General features: G+C 47.6%; 2 protein-coding genes across 2 annotated transcripts; both read left to right on the top strand.

Moving 5' to 3' along the window:
• Positions 1–1462: 1462 nt before the first annotated feature.
• Positions 1463–2210, top strand: LOC137815521 (secreted RxLR effector protein 161-like). Its single transcript, XM_068618639.1, has 2 exons — positions 1463–2022; positions 2132–2210. The coding sequence occupies exons 1-2, from the start codon at positions 1463–1465 to the stop codon at positions 2208–2210; spliced, it is 639 nt and encodes a 212-aa protein (XP_068474740.1).
• A 3854-nt stretch (positions 2211–6064) lies between these two features.
• On the top strand, positions 6065–8696 carry LOC137815506 (uncharacterized). Its single transcript, XM_068618625.1, has 3 exons — positions 6065–6440; positions 7189–7891; positions 8276–8696. The coding sequence occupies exons 1-3, from the start codon at positions 6065–6067 to the stop codon at positions 8694–8696; spliced, it is 1500 nt and encodes a 499-aa protein (XP_068474726.1).
• Positions 8697–17679: the final 8983 nt, after the last annotated feature.

Genomic DNA, 17679 nt, shown 5'->3' with positions numbered 1-17679 from the left:
TGCTCCCTCTAGGAGTGAGTTGCCAAACAATGATGTGAGCTAAGAGTCTAGGAATAAAAGTCAAATTGTCTGGATGAAACCTAACCACTGGTTCAGTAGGATTCCTCATACAGCTTCTATAAAACTGCATCTTGTTGAACCTTTGAATTCCAGTAGTGTTTCCTTTGCTCACTTTCACCCTTAAGTATTTGATTGCACCAACATTGCTCCATATTTCTCTAGTGATTTTTAGCTTTACCCTTTTCACATAGGAGATAACATTATTGCCATCTTGTACAAGGTTGCTATAGATAACCTTCACTAGGTCTGGATATACATTTCCAGTCATTTCCATAAAGTTTTTCATCTTTTGATGCTTGAGCAAGGTTTTTGCTTTTGTCAGATTTTCATCCTTCAGCCATGAGAATTCCAGCACCTTAGGTACATTGATTTGCTTTCTGCTTATCTCATGTATGAACCTTGTCATAGCTTTAGAATCTCTAGCAAACCAATTTTCCAAAATGCCTTGGCTGCTGTGAGGTTGCTCTTTGGACTTCTTCTTTTTGTGTGAAGAGGATGTCATTGCTTAGTTTGTTGTTACCTGCACCTATTCACCAATTGACAGTTCCAGCTAGAAAGAAAATTAGTATGCAATTCATATGATCAACAATAACAAAAACAAAACTAATAGAGTATCAGATTTGAACCTGGACAACTTATAGCAAAGATGAGAAATTGTGAAATACAAATGATATAAACCAGATTTATATAAAGCTCAAGTCAGATTTCAAGGATCACGGGTTTTGAAAACAAAATCAATGATAAGAGATGCAATACAAATTTGATTCTTATTTAGTACAGTAGGTGATATGATTCCAATAGCAAGATATAGATGATTCTTTGACATTTTATGGAATCAACTTGAGTTGGAGATTGAATAGGCACTTTTATAGAAATGGATCAATGTTCTATGTTTTAAGAACTCACCAAAACTTGCGCCAAACACCAAAGCTCACATGGAAGTTCCATTTCTTGTCAATTGAACCGATTAGTGAGTTTCTGCTTTCTCAAGGTTATGACCATAACACCTCTGATAAAACCTTGTTCATAAAGAAGAAAAGAGAAGACATTATACTTGTGCAAGTCTATGTAGATGATATCATCTTTGGATCCACAAATGAAGAAATGTATGAAGCTTTTGTAGATGCAATGAAAAGTGAATTTGAAATGTCAATGTTAGGAGAAATGAATTTCTTCCTTGGATTGCAAGTAAAACAGCTTAAGGATGACCTTCATAAATCAAGCCAAGTACTGCAAGGAGTTGCTTAGGAAGATTGATATGGATTAATGCAAAGCTATCAACACTCCTATTTCAACAAGCTGCCAGCTGGACCAGGATTGTGCAGGAAAATCAGTGGATCAATCAAAATATAGGGGTTTAATTGGTTCTTTATTATACTTAACTGCTAGCAGGCCTGATATTATGTTTGTTGTATGCTTATGTGCTAGATATCAATCTGATCCAAAGGAATCACATTACAATGCAGCTAAAAGGATTCTGAAATACTTGCAAGGGACTAAAGATGTTGGACTATGGTATCTAAACAATGTTTCTTTAAACTTGACAGGTTTTTCAGATTCTGATTTTGCAGGTTGCAAGGTTGATAGAAAGAGCACAAGTGGAACTTGTCACGTGCTTGGGTCAAGTCTAATCTCTTGGCATTGCAAGAAACAAGCCTATGTTGCTCTCTCTACAACAGAGGCAGAATACATAGCAGCTGGAAGTTGTTGTGCTCAAACATTATGGCTAAGGCAACAACTAAGTGACTTTAGAATACTTTTAAATAAGATACCTATCAATTGTGATAACACTAGTGCTATAAATCTCTCTAAGAATTTTGTCATGCATTCAAGAACTAAACATATTGAAATTAGACATCATTTCCTAAGAAAGCATATAGCTAATGGAACTTGTGATATTAAATTCATTGGTACTGAATTTCAATTGGCTGATTTGTTTACTAAACCTCTTGCTAAAGATAGGTTTTACTTTCTTCTAAACGAATTGGGTATCATTAACTTAAATTTTCCACTGCAGTAAAAATTTAAATTTGTTATCCTATGATTTAACGTGTTGTTTTTCCTGTTTCAGAATCACAGCTGTGACTAGGAAAGAGAAACAATTATTTTTCTCTCTCTCCTTAACCATTGACTACTTTTATGGTTATTGACCAGCAGATTTATGACATTCATGTGTGGATATCCTAACTGATTTGGTATCTTGATTATGCAACAGATTTGATTTGCTAAGCTGAAATATGTTTCCAATATATTCTTGCATCATTCAAAACTGCACCTACTGATGGAGATCACATAGGAGAGGCTTTTATTAATGAAGGAAGAGGATATTCACCCACACATTTGAAGTTCTTCCTTCTAGTCTTCTCAAAATTTAAAGAAGACATAAAATAAAGAGAGGACCAAGTCTAAAGCCAAAGAAGTCTACAAGCTTTCAAGAATAGGCTTCAATTAATGTCTCTCTTTATAGTTTCTTTTGTATAAATTTGTAAATAATATAGAATGTTTAAATACATAATTTTTAGGAAGGTGCTTAGAGGGAAACATTAGATACCTCTTTTGTAAACCATCTTTAGGCTTTAGTTTAGAATTTTCTAGAAGGTGACTCTTCATGAGTCACTATAGGCGTTAGCTTAGGAGTCTTTTGGGTAGCTTGTGGTACAAGCTTTGTAAGCCATGACCGGCCCTTGCTCCTATAAAAGGAGGGCTTGGGTCCTTCTAAATTCAGAATTGGAATTTGTAGTAACAAAACTCTCCCAAATTGGTGATTGAGTGTAGTGAGAACTTGTCTTCTCCTCTTCCTAGTCTCATCTTGAGTGCCTTGGTTCTCTCAAGTGGCGGCATTTCACACTTATCTTGGAGCATTCATACTACAAGTGGCGTGTTCATCAACCAAGAACTACAACCACATAAGTCTTCTTTCTTCTCCATCTATTCCTTCCATTTCCGTGACATATGAACTCCTAAACATGTCTTAGGTTCCTTTCTTGCAATTCTATTCGGTGCTTTAGCTTTAAATCATGTTTTGTTCGGTTCATCTTCTCCTTTGCTGGATTTAATCGGTTCTTCTTCATTTTCTATTGATTTGTTCGGTGCATTTCAATTGTCAAACAATTTAATCGGTTCATTTGCATTCTTGCATCTTTTAATCGGTTCAATTGACAAGAAATGGAACTTCCATGTGAGCTTTGGTATTTGGCGCAAGTTTTGGTGAGTTCTTGAAACATAGAACATTGATCCATTTCTATAAAAGTGGCTCTTCATTTTCCAACTCAAGTTGATTCCATAAAATGTCAAAGAATCATCTATATCTTGCTATTGGAATCATATCATGTGGTATCATGAGTCTTAGGTTTGTGCATTGATCCATATCAATCTTCCTAAGCAACTCCTTGCAGTACTTGGCTTGATTTATGAAGGTCATCCTTAAGCTGTTTTACTTGCAATCCAAGGAAGAAATTCATTTCTCCTAACATTGACATTTCAAATTCACTTTTCATTGCATCTACAAAAGCTTCATACATTTCTTCATTTGTGGATCCAAAGATGATATCATCTACATAGACTTGCACAAGTATAATGTCTTCTCTTTTCTTCTTTATGAACAAGGTTTTATCAGAGGTGCTATGGTCATAACCTTGAGAAAGCAGAAACTCACTTAGCCTCTCATACCATTGTCTAGGTGCCTGCTTTAATCCATATAGTGCCTTCTTGAGCTTGTACACTTGCTCTGGATTTTTGTAGTCTTCGAACCCTGGAGGCTGAGATACAAACACTTCTTCATTAATATAACCATTCAAGAATGCACTCTTAACATCCATTTGGAATAACCTTAATCCTTTTATGCTGGAAAATGCTAAGAGTAATCTGAAAACTTCAAGACGTGCTACTGGTGCATAGGTTTCATCAAAATCTATTCCCTCTTCTTGGTTGTAGCCTTTAGCAACCAACCTTGCTTTGTTTTTGGTGATAACCCCATGTTCATCCATCTTGTTTCTGTAGACCCATTTGGTTCCTATGATATTCATCTCATGTGTTATTGGAACTAAGGACCATACTTCATTGTAATCAAACTGGTTCAGTTCTTCCTGCATTGCTGCTATCCAGTTGCTGTCTTGTGGAGCTTCTTTCAGATTTTTAGGCTCTACTTGTGAAACAAAGGCCATTGTCTTGCAGAAGTTGTTAAGAGAATTTCTTGTTGAGACTCCTTTCTCAATTTTCCCAATTACATTGCCAAGTGTGAGATCCCTGGGAGGTTTCCACTCTTTAGGCAATCCTGCATTCACAACAGATTCTTTGACAGCACTTGGATTAGTTGCATCAAAATCAATGGATTGATTCTTTTGAAGAATGGTTCTTAAATCATCCATACCAGGTTCATGCAGAACAAATTTAGGCACAATACAATCAGATTCATCAAATACCACATGTATAGATTCTTCCACAAAAAGCAATCTTTTGTTATACACCCTATAAGCATGCCCATTTATAGCATAGCCAATATGTATTCGTTCATCATATTTAGGATCAAATTTGCCCAGATTATCTTTTCCATTATTCAGAATAAAACATTTGCAACCAAAGACCCTAAGATGACTAATGCTAGGTGATCCTGCTTGTTGACCGGAACGCTGGAAACTGCCTCGTCAAAGGATCGACGTGCGCACCGCTTCGAACCTCCGTCCTTTCCCAAGATCTACCTCAAGAACCTGCAAAAGAACAGAGCGGCGCCGCTGCGGCCGATCGCACTCCAACGCCCAAGTCAGTGACCGAACCACCAAATACTAAGAGCAAGAAGACATCTCAAGGAACCATGCAATGTCTCTCTCACAGTATGCTCTAGAACTCGCAAACGTAAAGAGTGTAATCTGAACGTGCGTACCTCAGAAAGTTCGTTAAGAACTCTTATATACCTGGTGGCTTTCTCTCTCCTGGCAGTTACAGACTTGGACACGTGGCTTGCATCCAACTGTACACGTGCCATCATCTGGAGGGTGCTGCTTCTGACTCTCTTTTTGGCTAAGTTACTTATGCATGGTACTGCCCAGTGCATAGCTAACTTGGGAGTGCGATCTCTACTGGAATTGGCGAGTTAGGGTGCTCTCGTACACCTTCCCTGTGGTCTCGCCAGCCGCCTTCATAATCTGCATCACCTTCATCTTCGGCGATGTGCTTGCTCTGGTGATCTCCAATCACTTGATCGCCTGGGTTCACGTCTGGCGACTTCATCTTCAACTTGGTGATCGCCGGTTCTGGTGTGCTGGAGGTCGGAACACGCCAATCTTAATAACTGGCGACTTCACGAGCCCCCCGACTTCCTTCCCTTCTACCAGCCTGGCGCCTTGTCAACACGCCTATACTGTAGCTTGATGCCACGTCATCACTTCCGACTTCCAGGGCGGTACACAAGCCCCCCAGTCTTAAGCGAAGACTTGTCCAGCGAAAAGACTAAAAGAGTCACGCCAACACCGATATACGTGGCACTGGCGCGGAATTTCAAACGGTTGTACTTTCTGCTCCTCTGACGCTCCACCAAACCCTTCACCCATCGCTCAACACGTGGCTTCATCAACGGCTCTCTTGAGTAACCGTTTGCGCTTCCCAAACCCGCTTCGAAAAACCCTTAAACCCCCTTTCACTCTACTGTTCCATCACTCTTCTGTTCGTATTCTCAAACGCTCCAACCTTCCTATGCGAAAAAGCTCTCGACGCTCTTCAACTTCCCGAATCACCAACATTCTTCATCGCCTTCCTGATCATAAAAAGGTACCTACTTTCCTTCTTCTGCTGGTTTTCCTTACATTTTAACCGATTCGCATCATCTTGTAACTGCCTGGTGCATACGCTGTGGGTTGCTTTTTCCATTTCTCCTTCTACGTAACTTAGGGCTTCGTCAATCATCGCAACGAACCTACGTTCGTTCGTTTTTCACCTTCCTTCCATGATCGAGTCAGCCTCTGTAACCCCTGATCATTTTTCCTTTTCTTTTTCCTTTGCAGCTGCAACAATGACTCGCACAAAGATCACCCCGAATCCTCCCCCTTCATCACGTAACCCCCCTTCACAAGCACACGACCCACCACAAACTCGTGGCGCTTCATCTTCCCAGGCTGAGAGGCCTGCGTCTTCCCGCCCCACTCAGGCCCAGGCTGCTCCGCCTGTCACCAGAGGAACCACCGTTCCCCCACCAAACTTCAAAACCCTGTATCCCTGGGCCAACTCGACCCTCTTGAGGGAGACATCTTCTGTTAACACTGCTGGAGCAGTTCTGCGGCTGACAAAGGGGGATGAGCCCAACCAGACGTTTCATAAGGAGCACGATGAGAAAATGATAGTGCTACCTTGCCCCCCCGATCTGCCCGTTTGCGCTGATGATAAGGCGAGTGCTGACGGGCCCTTCTGCTTCGTTTACACAACCCTATTCAAGAAGGTGAAGCTCAAGTTCCCTTTCACTCGTTTCGAAAGGGAGCTCCTCACCGAGCTCAACGTCGCCGCCGCCCAGCTCCATCCCAACAGCTGGGCGTTTATCCGAGCGTTTCAAGTGATGTGCGACCATCTGGGGTTGCCCGCATCGGTGGACGTGTTCCTGTTCCTCTTCGAAGCCAAGCACCCAGGAGACCGCCTGTGGATCAGCTTGAATGGGATTGCTGGGAGGTCGATCTTCTCCATCTTCCAGCAATCCTATAAGGACTGGAAAGGGAAATTCGTTCAAGTGCGCCCTAATGATAGGGACGCCTCCCTACTCGACGGCTTCCCCTTGTACTGGGTGGACAAGGGAAAGAAAGAGTCCAAGAGCTGCTTCAGGAGGCCCAGAAGTCCTGACAGCATGGGAGCACTAGACAGAGACCTCTGTCTCTTCTGGAAAAGGGTGGCGGATGCCAACATCACTTTCCTTACCACCACCTTGATCTGTTTCGAATTCTACGAGGACCAACTCGAAATTCGAATAGGTTAGGACACTTAAACTCTTGCTTTGATACTGCTTCTGTTTAGCTGTTTCTGGGCGTCTTGTGCGTTATGCGCAAGATTTTGGCTTTATTTTTCTGCATTCCTTATCTGCTTTGCTGTTGCATACTGCCTTATGCACTCATTGTCTCCTTGAGTTAACCCATGCATTTTCGTTCTATGCAGATAACATGTTGGGCAAAGGCATGCTCGCCGAATTGAAGGCGCTCGCCCGAAACCACGGGTTGGCGACGGGCTCTCAAACAGTGCCCAACTCGGTGGTGGAGAAAGCCATCGTCCACGGACGATCGCCAGCTAAGGAACCCGCCGCCCAACGCAAGAAACTGGTTCTAAAAAGGCCTAAGAGGAAAGCTCCTCAGGTCATCCACGAGGAGGAAGAAGAGGACGACGAGGCCACTGAAGATGGTCTTGTCACGAAGAGGAAGAGGGTGGCACCTTCTTCACCACCTGCACCACCCCCTCTTCCCACATCAACGCCACCATCTACACCTGCTCCTCCTCCATCATCGCCACCTACACAAGCTCCCGCTTCCCCTGTCCAAGCAATCCCACTGGCCACTGCGCCACCTGCAGTGGAGGCCCAAGAGCCAAACTTCATGGAGGACCCCCCGAGTGCCTCCACACCATATGTATCAGCTGGAGGGGGTCCCCCTTCAAACGCCTCAGCTGCAGAGGCTGAACCAATCGGGGATGAGGTTGCTCATACCTCTCCGATTCTGATCACCGAATCCCCGATTCCATCGCCACGCCAACAAGCGCCTACTGAAGAACCTGCTAAGGAAGGTGGCGACGAGAACCAGCAACAGGCTCCCACAGCGCCTTTAGTGCCTCTACAAGCAGCAAACCTCCCCCTTGAGGTCACGAGGATGTGGGAGCCGCTATCTGCTAAGCTAAAAACGATAGCAGAAGACATCCCTGCCATCATCGCCAGAGCTGTGGAGAGCTCTACCAGGAGGCTCCAAGACGACCTCTTCAACCTCAAAACTGAAAACAGCACCATCAGAGTCGAGGTGGAGAAGTTGTCCGCCAATCTGACACTCGCGGAGATTGAACACTCCCGAGTAGAAGACGCAATGAGCACCGAGCTCAGATTGGCGCGCAAGGAGGCTACCGATCTCCGCCATAAGGTGCATCAACTTGCTCAAGAAAAGGTCGAACTGGAGAGCAAGATTGTGCCTTATCGCGTCAAGGTGGCTGACCTGGAGGCTCTCATAAAAGTTGACGCCGCTAAGGTGCAGAAATTGGAGCAAAGGTCAGCCGACCGAGAGAAACTCCTTGGGCAAGTGGAAAAGGCGAGGGATGACGCCATGGCTGAGCTCACCAAGATCAACAAAGAAAAAGGGGAGCTCGCCGCCGAACTGGGCCAAGCGCAAGCAAACTCCAAGAAGGTTGCTGAAGACCTTCTCCAGGCTCAAGAGACCAAAGAACAACTCAAGAAGCAAACTGAAGAGCTGGAGCAACAGAATAAGGGGCTGAAAGAACAAACCGAGAAACAGATTGAGGAACTTCAGAAGCAGATTGAAGACCTCAAACTGAATTCTGCCCAAATTCTGGCCGCCGGATTCGAAGCTGCGCGGGAACAATTCGCCTGTCTGTTCCCCGACCTGGACCTCAGCCTGGTGTCTCTTGATAACGAGGTAGTGGATGGAAAAGTCGTTCCTGCTGAAGACTAATCAACTCTTCTTCATCTGCTACCTTTGTGCTTTCCCTTGTATTCCACTTTGTAATAAACTCATGTATACGTACCTTCGACTAATACTCATCTTAATGACAAAGCCTGTGTATTCCCTCTCATGGCTTCTTTAACTGCCTTAACCTTCTTTGCGTGTTTGACTTCAACGGATTTAACTTAACGATTTTGTAAACACGACTTTTGACTTAACTGCTTCGAACCACTTCAACCTTAAGCAACAATCACTTTAATCAACTTGTAATCTTTAAGGCAATTAACCTTATCGTAAGAATATTACTCAAGCAACAAACTTTAACTCAGCTACTGGTTTAAACACTGCTCCACTCGACCTGCTTCATCAAACGGGTCTTTTAACCTTCTCGCCACTGTTTGAACTTCTCCTGGTCGCCAAAACTCTTGGCGATCAGCTTCTTTCTGGCTTCACGCCTTGGCCATTGTTCTTTGACCCGGGGGTAAAGGCGCCTTTCGGATCCTTCTCTACCTTCCTCAACTTCAGAACAAAAGACCGGGTGGATAGGCGTTCTCTTCGAACCTACCTTAGCCACCCTCCAAACTTCTTCCACCCTCTACACCATACCTGAACTCGTTCGAGACGAGAAGGATTTTATCTTGCCTGACCTCGCGCATAGGCGAGAAGGTCTTTAACTCGCCTGAACTCGCTCAACGGCGAGAAGGTCTTTTACTCGCCTGAACTCGCTCAACGGCGAGAAGGTCTTTTACTTGCCTGAACTCGCTTAACGGCGAGAAGGTCTTTTACTTGCCTGAACTCGCTCAACGGCGAGAAGGTCTTTGAAACGTGCCTCTACATTGCCCCAGGGGTTACATCTTCTCGCCCCCAGAAACACGGAGGACTTTTACTTGCCTCTTCATTGCCCCAGGGGTTACATCTTCTCGCCCCCAGAAACACGGAGGACTTTTCACTTGCCTCTACATTGCCCCAGGGGTTACATCTTCTCGCCCCCAGAAGCACGGAGGACTTTTCACTCTTCCTCGCCTGCACTCGCTCGACGGCGAGGAGGTCTTTATCTCGCCTCAGAACGCGCGAGGGCGTTGAGGTCTTTTACTTGGTGCCTCCGATCGCCGAAAAACGATGAGGACTTTAAAACTTCAACTGGTGCCTCCAATCGCCGAAAAACGATGAGGACTTTAAAACTTTAACTGGTGCCTCCAATCGCCGAAAAACGATGAGGACTTTAAAACTTTAACTGGTGCCTCCAATCGCCGAAAAACGATGAGGACTTTAAAACTTTAACTGGTGCCTCTAATCGCCGAAAAACGATGAGGACTTTAAAACTTTAACTGGTGCCTCCAATCGCCGAAAAACGATGAGGACTTTAAAACTTTAAATGGTGCCTCCAATCGCCGAAAAACGATGAGGACTTTAAAACTTTAACTGGTGCCTCCAATCGCCGAAAACCGATGAGGACTTTAAAACTTTATTTAGAAAGCATGTAATATATCTTTACTTGCCTTAAATCACGTATAAGTGATAAGGTCTTTCTTCAAAAACTTTCTGGAAACAACAATCATGCAATCTAAAACGCCTTCGAACTTCGAAAACTCTTCCTTTATTGGGTAGCCTCATTAAAAACCCTCCTTAGGGAAAAAAGAGTGCTCCCTTCAAACTGTTTTAACAGAAACATTGTAATGTAGCTTCTCGTTTGTCTTTACTTACAAAGCTTCTTAACTGTAATATAACTTGAGGTGTGTGGCGTTCCAAGTGCGAGGAATCGCCCCTCCTCCCAACGTCTCTAAGCGGTAGGCGCCGTTCCCGAGCGCCTCGGTTATTCTGAACGGTCCCGTCCACTTAGGTGACAGCTTATTCTCCATCTCGTACTGGTGAGCCTTCCTCATTACCAGATCGCCTTCTCTAAACTGCCTTGGCATCACCTTCGAGTTATATCTTTGTTCAATCCTTCTTTTCACCGCTTCAGCCTTCAATCTCGCCTCTTCCCTGACCTCATCCAGTAGATCCAGGTTCAACCTTCTCTCTTCATTCGAGTCTTCCTCTACAAAGTTCTGGAATCTCGGCGAGCTCTCCTGGATCTCCACTGGAATCATGGCGTCACACCCATAGACCAAGCTGAACGGGGTCTCATGGGTTCCTGACTGCTCGGTGGTGTGGTACGCCCAGACTATACGGGGTACCTCCTCAGCTCAGCCTCCCTTGGCTTTCTCGAGCCTTCTCTTCAATCCTCTCAGCAACACCCGATTGGCTGACTCCACCTGGCCATTCGTCTGAGGGTGCTCGACGGATGCGAACACTTGTTGAATCCCGACCCCTTCGCAAAGCTTCTTCAACAAGTCACTTGCAAACTGAGTCCCATTGTCCGACACCAGGCGCTTAGGCACTCCAAACCGGCACACAATGTTCTTCCACACGAAGCCTTCGATCTTATGTGCGGTGATCTGGGCCACTGGCTCTGCTTCAATCCACTTGGTGAAATATTCAATCGCCACCACCAAGTACTTCATCTGCCTGATCGCCAGCGGGAAAGGTCCCAGGATGTCGATTCCCCAGGTATGAAACGGCCAAGGGCTGTAGATCGACTTCAACTCCTCAGGAGGCGCCTTATGCCAATCGGCGTGCTGTTGGCATTGTTTGCAACATTGGGCATACTTCTTACAGTCTTCTCTCATCGTTGGCCAGTAGTAGCCTGCACGGAGAGTCCTCGCGGCCAGAGCTCGACCCCCAACGTGGCTTCCGCATATACCTTCGTGGAGCTCTGCCATGATCCTCGTGCACTTCTCGCCATGTACGCATTCCAGGAGTGGGTGAGTGAACCCAAACCTGTACAGATCGCCATCAATCAATGTGTACTTGCTGGAATTTTTCTTTACCTTCCTAGCTTCTGTCGGATCCAGCGGGAGGAGGCCATCTGCCAGGCATCGCTTGTACTGTGTTATCCAGGTATCTGGCTCATGGATGGCACATACCTGCGTCATGCTCACCTTCTCTCCTCGACATGCTCTAATTCTCGGCGATCTGAGAGTTTCTTGCGTCAGGGATTTATGACTTCTTGCTGCCTTCTCCGTCGACTTGCTTATCTGAAGAACCAGGTGATCTGCCACAAATGCTCTTGGCGTCTTCAGAGTTTCTTGAATCACCGTCCTCTGCCTACCCCCCTTGCCTGAACTGGCGAGCTTAGCTAGCAAGTCAGCTCGGGCATTCTGCTCTCTGGGCACATGCACCACTTCAAAGGAGGCAAAGGAACTCTTCAATTCCTGCACATACTCCAAGTAAGCCGCCATTTGTGGATCTTTAGCCTGGAACTCGCCTGTTACTTGCCCTGTGACTAGCAGCGAGTCACTCTTAGCCATTAGCACCCTGGCCCCCATCTCCTTAGCCAGCAAAATCCCGGCGATCAGCGCCTCATACTCCGCTTGATTGTTACTGGCTTTGAAGGCAAACCTCAAAGATTGTTCGATCAACACGCCGTTGGGTCCTTCTAAAATGACTCCAGCACCGCTACCCTGCTGGTTCAACGATCCATCCACCGAGAGCACCCAACAGAAGTCGTCCCCTTCTACTCGTGTCGCCTCTGATGAGAGCTCAACGACGAAATCTGCGAAGATCTGCCCCTTGATCGGGCCTCGGGGCTCATACTTGATATCAAACTCCGACAACTCTACTGCCCACTTCACCATCCTTCCCACAACGTCGCGCTTCTTCAAAACCTTCTGGATGGGCAAGTCAGTCATCACCGGTATGGTGAAGCTATGGAAGTAGTGGCGCAATCTCCTCGCCAAAAACACCACTGCCAACGCAGCTTTCTTTAGGGCCTGATATCTCGTTTTTGGGCCCTGCAGCACCTTACTCACAAAATAGATAGGCTTCTGAACCTGATCTTGGTCTTGGGCGAGCACCGCACTCACCGCCCTCTCAGTTACAGCAAAATACAACCTGAGAGGGATCCCCACCTGCGGTTTGCACAGAACCGGCGGGCTCGCCAGATACTCCTTCAGCTTGACGAAGGCTTCCTCGCACTCTTTCGTCCATGCAAACTTGTTGTTGCGCCTCAAGCACTGAAAATAGGGATGTCCCTTCTCCCCGCTAGCTGACACGAAGCGAGACAGGGCTGCCATCCGACCTGTTAACTGCTGAACCTCCTTCACCGTAGCTGGGCTCCTCATCGCCAAGATGGCGGCGCATTTGTCTGGGTTGGCTTCTATTCCTCTTTCAGTCAAGAGGAAACCCAAAAACTTTCCAGCCTCCACGCCGAAAATGCATTTCTCCGGATTCAGTTTCAACTTGTACTTGGCGATCGCTGTGAATAATTCTTCCAAGTCTGCTACGTGCTTGCTCTTTTCCGGCGAGGTTACGACCATGTCGTCGACGTACGCTTGCACATTCCTTCCCAACATCGGTGCAAGTACTCGATCCATCAGCCTCTGGTACGTGGCCCCCGCGTTCTTCAGCCCAAACGGCATCACCTTATAGCAATAGCACGATCTCTCCGTCATGAAGGCTGTTTTCTCTTCATCCATGGGATGCATCTTGATCTGATTATATCCCGAGAAGGCATCCAGGAAGCTCAGCAACTTACACCCTGTAGCACTATCGACCAGGGCATCTATGCTTGGTAAAGGATACGAATCCTTTGGGCAAGCTTTGTTCAGGTCGGTGAAATCGACGCACATGCGCCATTTCCCGTTACTCTTCTTTACCAGTACGACATTTGCCAGCCATTCAGGGTACTGGACTTCCCTGATGTGGCCTGCCTCCTCTCCTCGTTGAACTTTCTTCTTCTTTGCCGCACTGGTCTCACCAGGTTATCCATCGCCAGATGATGGCATAAGAAGTCGGGATCGATCCCGGGCATGTCCGATGCGGACCATGCGAACACGTCCAGATGCCACTCAATCACCTTGGCGATCTGGTTCTGGAGCTCCACCTCCAGGGATCTTCCCAGCTTGAAGATCTTCCCCCCGATCTCCCTCTCGAGCCACTGCTCGACGGGTTTTGGCCTGGATTCTCTGGCGATCACCGCCCTGGCGATTCCCTGCTCTCTCGCTTCCTCAGGGCGATTCCGCGCCTCTTCCTCCTCCAGACCAGCGTTCCCCTCCCTCAGCTCAGCGTCTACCATCTCCACGTCCCTTCCGGCGGTCTCTTCTGTTGCCGCCGATCTGGGCTTCACACCGGGAGGTGGGGTGGTTGTTACATAGCTCACTGATCTCTGGTTTTTCAGGCTATTCTCATAGCACTTTTTCGCTTCTTTTTTATCAGACTTGATCGTGATCACCACTCCTTCCATAGACGGCAACTTCACCTTCATGTGCCGAGTCGACGGTATAGCGCCTATCCTGTTAAGCGTGGGCCTTCCCAACAGGATGTTGTATGCTGAAGGAGCGTTTACAATGAGGTACTTGATTTTCTCCGTTCTCGAACCAGCCTCATCCGTAAACGTGGTTCTCAACTCTATGTACCCCCTGACCTCCACCTGGTCACCAGCAAACCCATACAAGCACCCTCCATAGGGCCTTAGCTGATCAAGGGGCAACTCCAGCTGCGTGAAAGTCGGCCAGAACATCACGTCTGCCGAGCTTCCCTGGTCCACCAGAACTCTGTGGACCTTCCTTCCTGCCGTTACCAAGGAAATCACTATGGGATCGTTGTCATGGGGCACAACGTCCCGAAGATCCTGCTTGGTGAACGTAATGTCCACCTCCGGCGAGTGATCTTCAAACATATCCACTGTCATCACCGACCGCGCGTACTTCTTCCTCTAGGATGCGGTGCATCCACCACCCGAGAAGCCTCCTGCAATGGTGTGGATCTCCCCGTGGATAGGCATCTCGTGCTGCTGGGCTTCTCCACCTGCTGGCTGGGAGCTCGACGCGCCCCCCGTCCTTCTATCCAGCAGGTAATCATTTAGGAACCCGCTCTTAACCAGATCGTCGAGCTGATATCCCAAGGACAAACACGAGTCCAAAGTGTGGCCAAAGCCTTGGTGAAACTCACACCAGGCATCTGGCTTTGACCCCAGCACCTTGTCGCCCACCTTCTCAGGCGCTTTCAACCTAGCAGATATGTTAGGAATGGCGATCAGATCCGCCAGTCCCAAGACAAACTTGTGCTTAGGCGGGCGGTTGTATTCCCGGCGTGCTGGTTGCTGGCGTTCCTGACCCCTGCCCTTGTTCCTCCTATCATAAGGATGGCGAGTCCTTTGGTCCTTCCTGGCCGCCGCCGCTGTCTCCAGCACCCTCTGCGGCTGGATCCTGGTCTGGGCGCGTGGCCTAGCGGGAGCCACGCTTCCTCTCTTCTCGGCGACTTCACTCTCGTCGGCGATGTGAGCCACCGCAAGTCGCCTGACTTCAGCAAACGTCGCAGGGTGAGCCCCGATCAAGGCCTCGTAGAATGGTCCCGGCAGCACGCCCTTCTTGAATGCATAGACCAGCATTTCTTCATCTTTAGCCGGCGATCTGACCATCTGCGCTCCAAAGCGGTTCAGGTAGTCTCTGAGGGACTCTCCCTGGTACTGCCTTATATCAAACAGATCATAAGACACCCTGGGCGGTGCCTTATTCACGATGTACTGCTCGACGAAAATCTTCGAGAACTGTTGAAAACTGGTTACGTGGCCGTTAGCCAGGCTCACGAACCACTCCAACGCCGTCCCCTGGAGCGTACTCACGAACATTTTGCAGTAGACGGCGTCTGACCCTCCTGACAGCATCATCTGCGTATGGAACGTGGTGAGATGAGCTTCAGGATCCTCCACGCCGGTGAAAACAGCCTTAACCGGAACCACGCTTGCAGGAATAGGCGTGTCAGTGATCGCCTGAATAAAAGGCATGGGAAAAACACGAGGTGGCGACGACGGCACAACCTCTTCAGCGGAAGAACGCCCTTGCTGCTCCTGAAGAGCTTGACGCAACTCCTCAGTCACCTTGCTGAGCTCCTCATTTCTGGCGCGAGAGGCGACCAGGTCCTCATGCATTCTCGCCTGTTCGATGCGCGAGGCTTCCACAGTTGCCTGCAACGAACGCATCATCTCCGCCATCTGTGCCATGGTCATGGCAGCGGCGCCTTCAGCAGCGACGGGCGCAACCGGACTTGAACGATTGCTTCTCATTTTTCTCATGAAATTCAGCGATCAATCGGAGAAAACCGCGTGAGACTGCGCAAAAAGACTCAAGAACACCGTAAACCTTCAAAGAGAACCACAACTTCACCAGAAACCACCGCTTTCCCACGGACAACCAAACGAGCGAAAGAACTCAAACTCCACCGAACAAAATACGCGCAAACAGCAGAAAACCTCACTTCACCGAACAAAACTCGAAACGAACGGTGGAAAACGCAAATTCACCGATCAAATCTTAAGCAAACAGCGAATGATGGCTGCACCAGCACACAACCACACAGAAAACTTCGAAAACCTCCAAGAACTCACGCTGTGGATGGGAGCAAGTTTTACACGGCCCCACGGTGGGCGCCTGATGATCCTGCCTGTTGACCGGAACGCTGGAAACTGCCTCGTCAAAGGATCGACGTGCGCACCGCTTCGAACCTCTGTCCTTTCCCAAGATCTACCTCAAGAACTTGCAAAAGAACAGAGCGGCGCCGCTGCGGCCGATCGCACTCCAACGCCCAAGTCAGTGACCGAACCACCAAATACTAAGAGCAAGAAGAAATCTCAAGGAACCGTGCAATGTCTCTCTCACATTGTGCTCTAGAACTCGCAAACGTAAAGAGTGTAATCTGAACGTGCGTACCTCAGAAAGTTCGTTAAGAACTCTTATATACCTGGTGGCTTTCTCTCTCCTGGCAGTTACAGACTTGGACACGTGGCTCGCATCCAACTGTACACGTGCCATCATCTGGAGGCTCCTTGACTTGGGCGCTGCTTCTGACTCTCTTTTTGGCTAAGTTACTTATGCATGGTACTGCCCAGTGCATAGCTAACTTGGGAGTGCGATCTCTACTGGAATTGGCGAGTTAGGGTGCTCTCGTACACCTTCCCTGTGGTCTCGCCAGCCGCCTTCATAATCTGCATCACCTTCATCTTCGGCGATGTGCTTGCTCTGGCGATCTCCAATCACTTGATCGCCTGGGTTCACGTCTGGCGACTTCATCTTCAACTTGGTGATCGCCGGTTCTGGTGTGATGGAGGTCGGAACACGCCAATCTTAATAACTGGCGACTTCACGAGCCCCCCGACTTCCTTCCCTTCTGCCAGCCTGGCGCCTTGTCAACACGCCTATACTGTAGCTGGATGCCACGTCATCACTTCCGACTTCCAGGGCGGTACACTAGGCTTCCTACCTTTATACAATTCATAGGGAGTTTTCTTAAGAATGGGTCTAATCAAGGTTCTGTTAAGCACATAAGAGGCAGTGTATACTGCATCTGCCCAAAAATATTTAGGTAGTTTAGATTCATTTAACATGGTCTTAGCTAAGTCCTCTAGTGATCTTTTCTTCCTTTCAACTACACCATTTTGTTGGGGTGTCCTAGGAGCAGAATAGCTATGTATGATCCCATGTTTTTCACAAAACCTCTCAAACTTTGCATTTTGAAACTCTACCCCATGATCACTACGAATCTGTTTTATGCTATTATCATTTTCATTATGCAGAACCTTAGCCAATTTCTTAAAAGCTTTTGTACCGACCCGTCCTCGGGCGTTGACCAAAGTCAAAGTCAAACATATGGTGGGACCCACCAAGGGGGGCTCTAAGGAGGAGAGTCAGCGTTGACCGTTTTGGGCATCGCCAGATGTGGGCGTCGCCAGGTGTGGGCGTCGCCAGGTGTGGGCGTTGCCAGGTGTGGGCATCGCCAAGTGTAGGCGTCGATAGATTTAAACGTCTCCCACCTCAAAGGCGACTCGTTGGCCTAAGAACACGTTTTGGCCCCGATGGTGCCACCCCCCGATACCCACGGGTAGGGAAAACCATGGAAGGGGCGGCATGATAAGAGGCCACGGTACGGGCGAGGAGGCCTCGGGCCCTGGTACCTC

This window comes from Phaseolus vulgaris, chromosome 10 (assembly GCF_000499845.2).
Source record: "Phaseolus vulgaris cultivar G19833 chromosome 10, P. vulgaris v2.0, whole genome shotgun sequence".
NCBI classification, from domain to species: Eukaryota; Viridiplantae; Streptophyta; class Magnoliopsida; order Fabales; family Fabaceae; genus Phaseolus; species Phaseolus vulgaris.
This window is presented reverse-complemented; position numbering and strand designations above follow the sequence as displayed.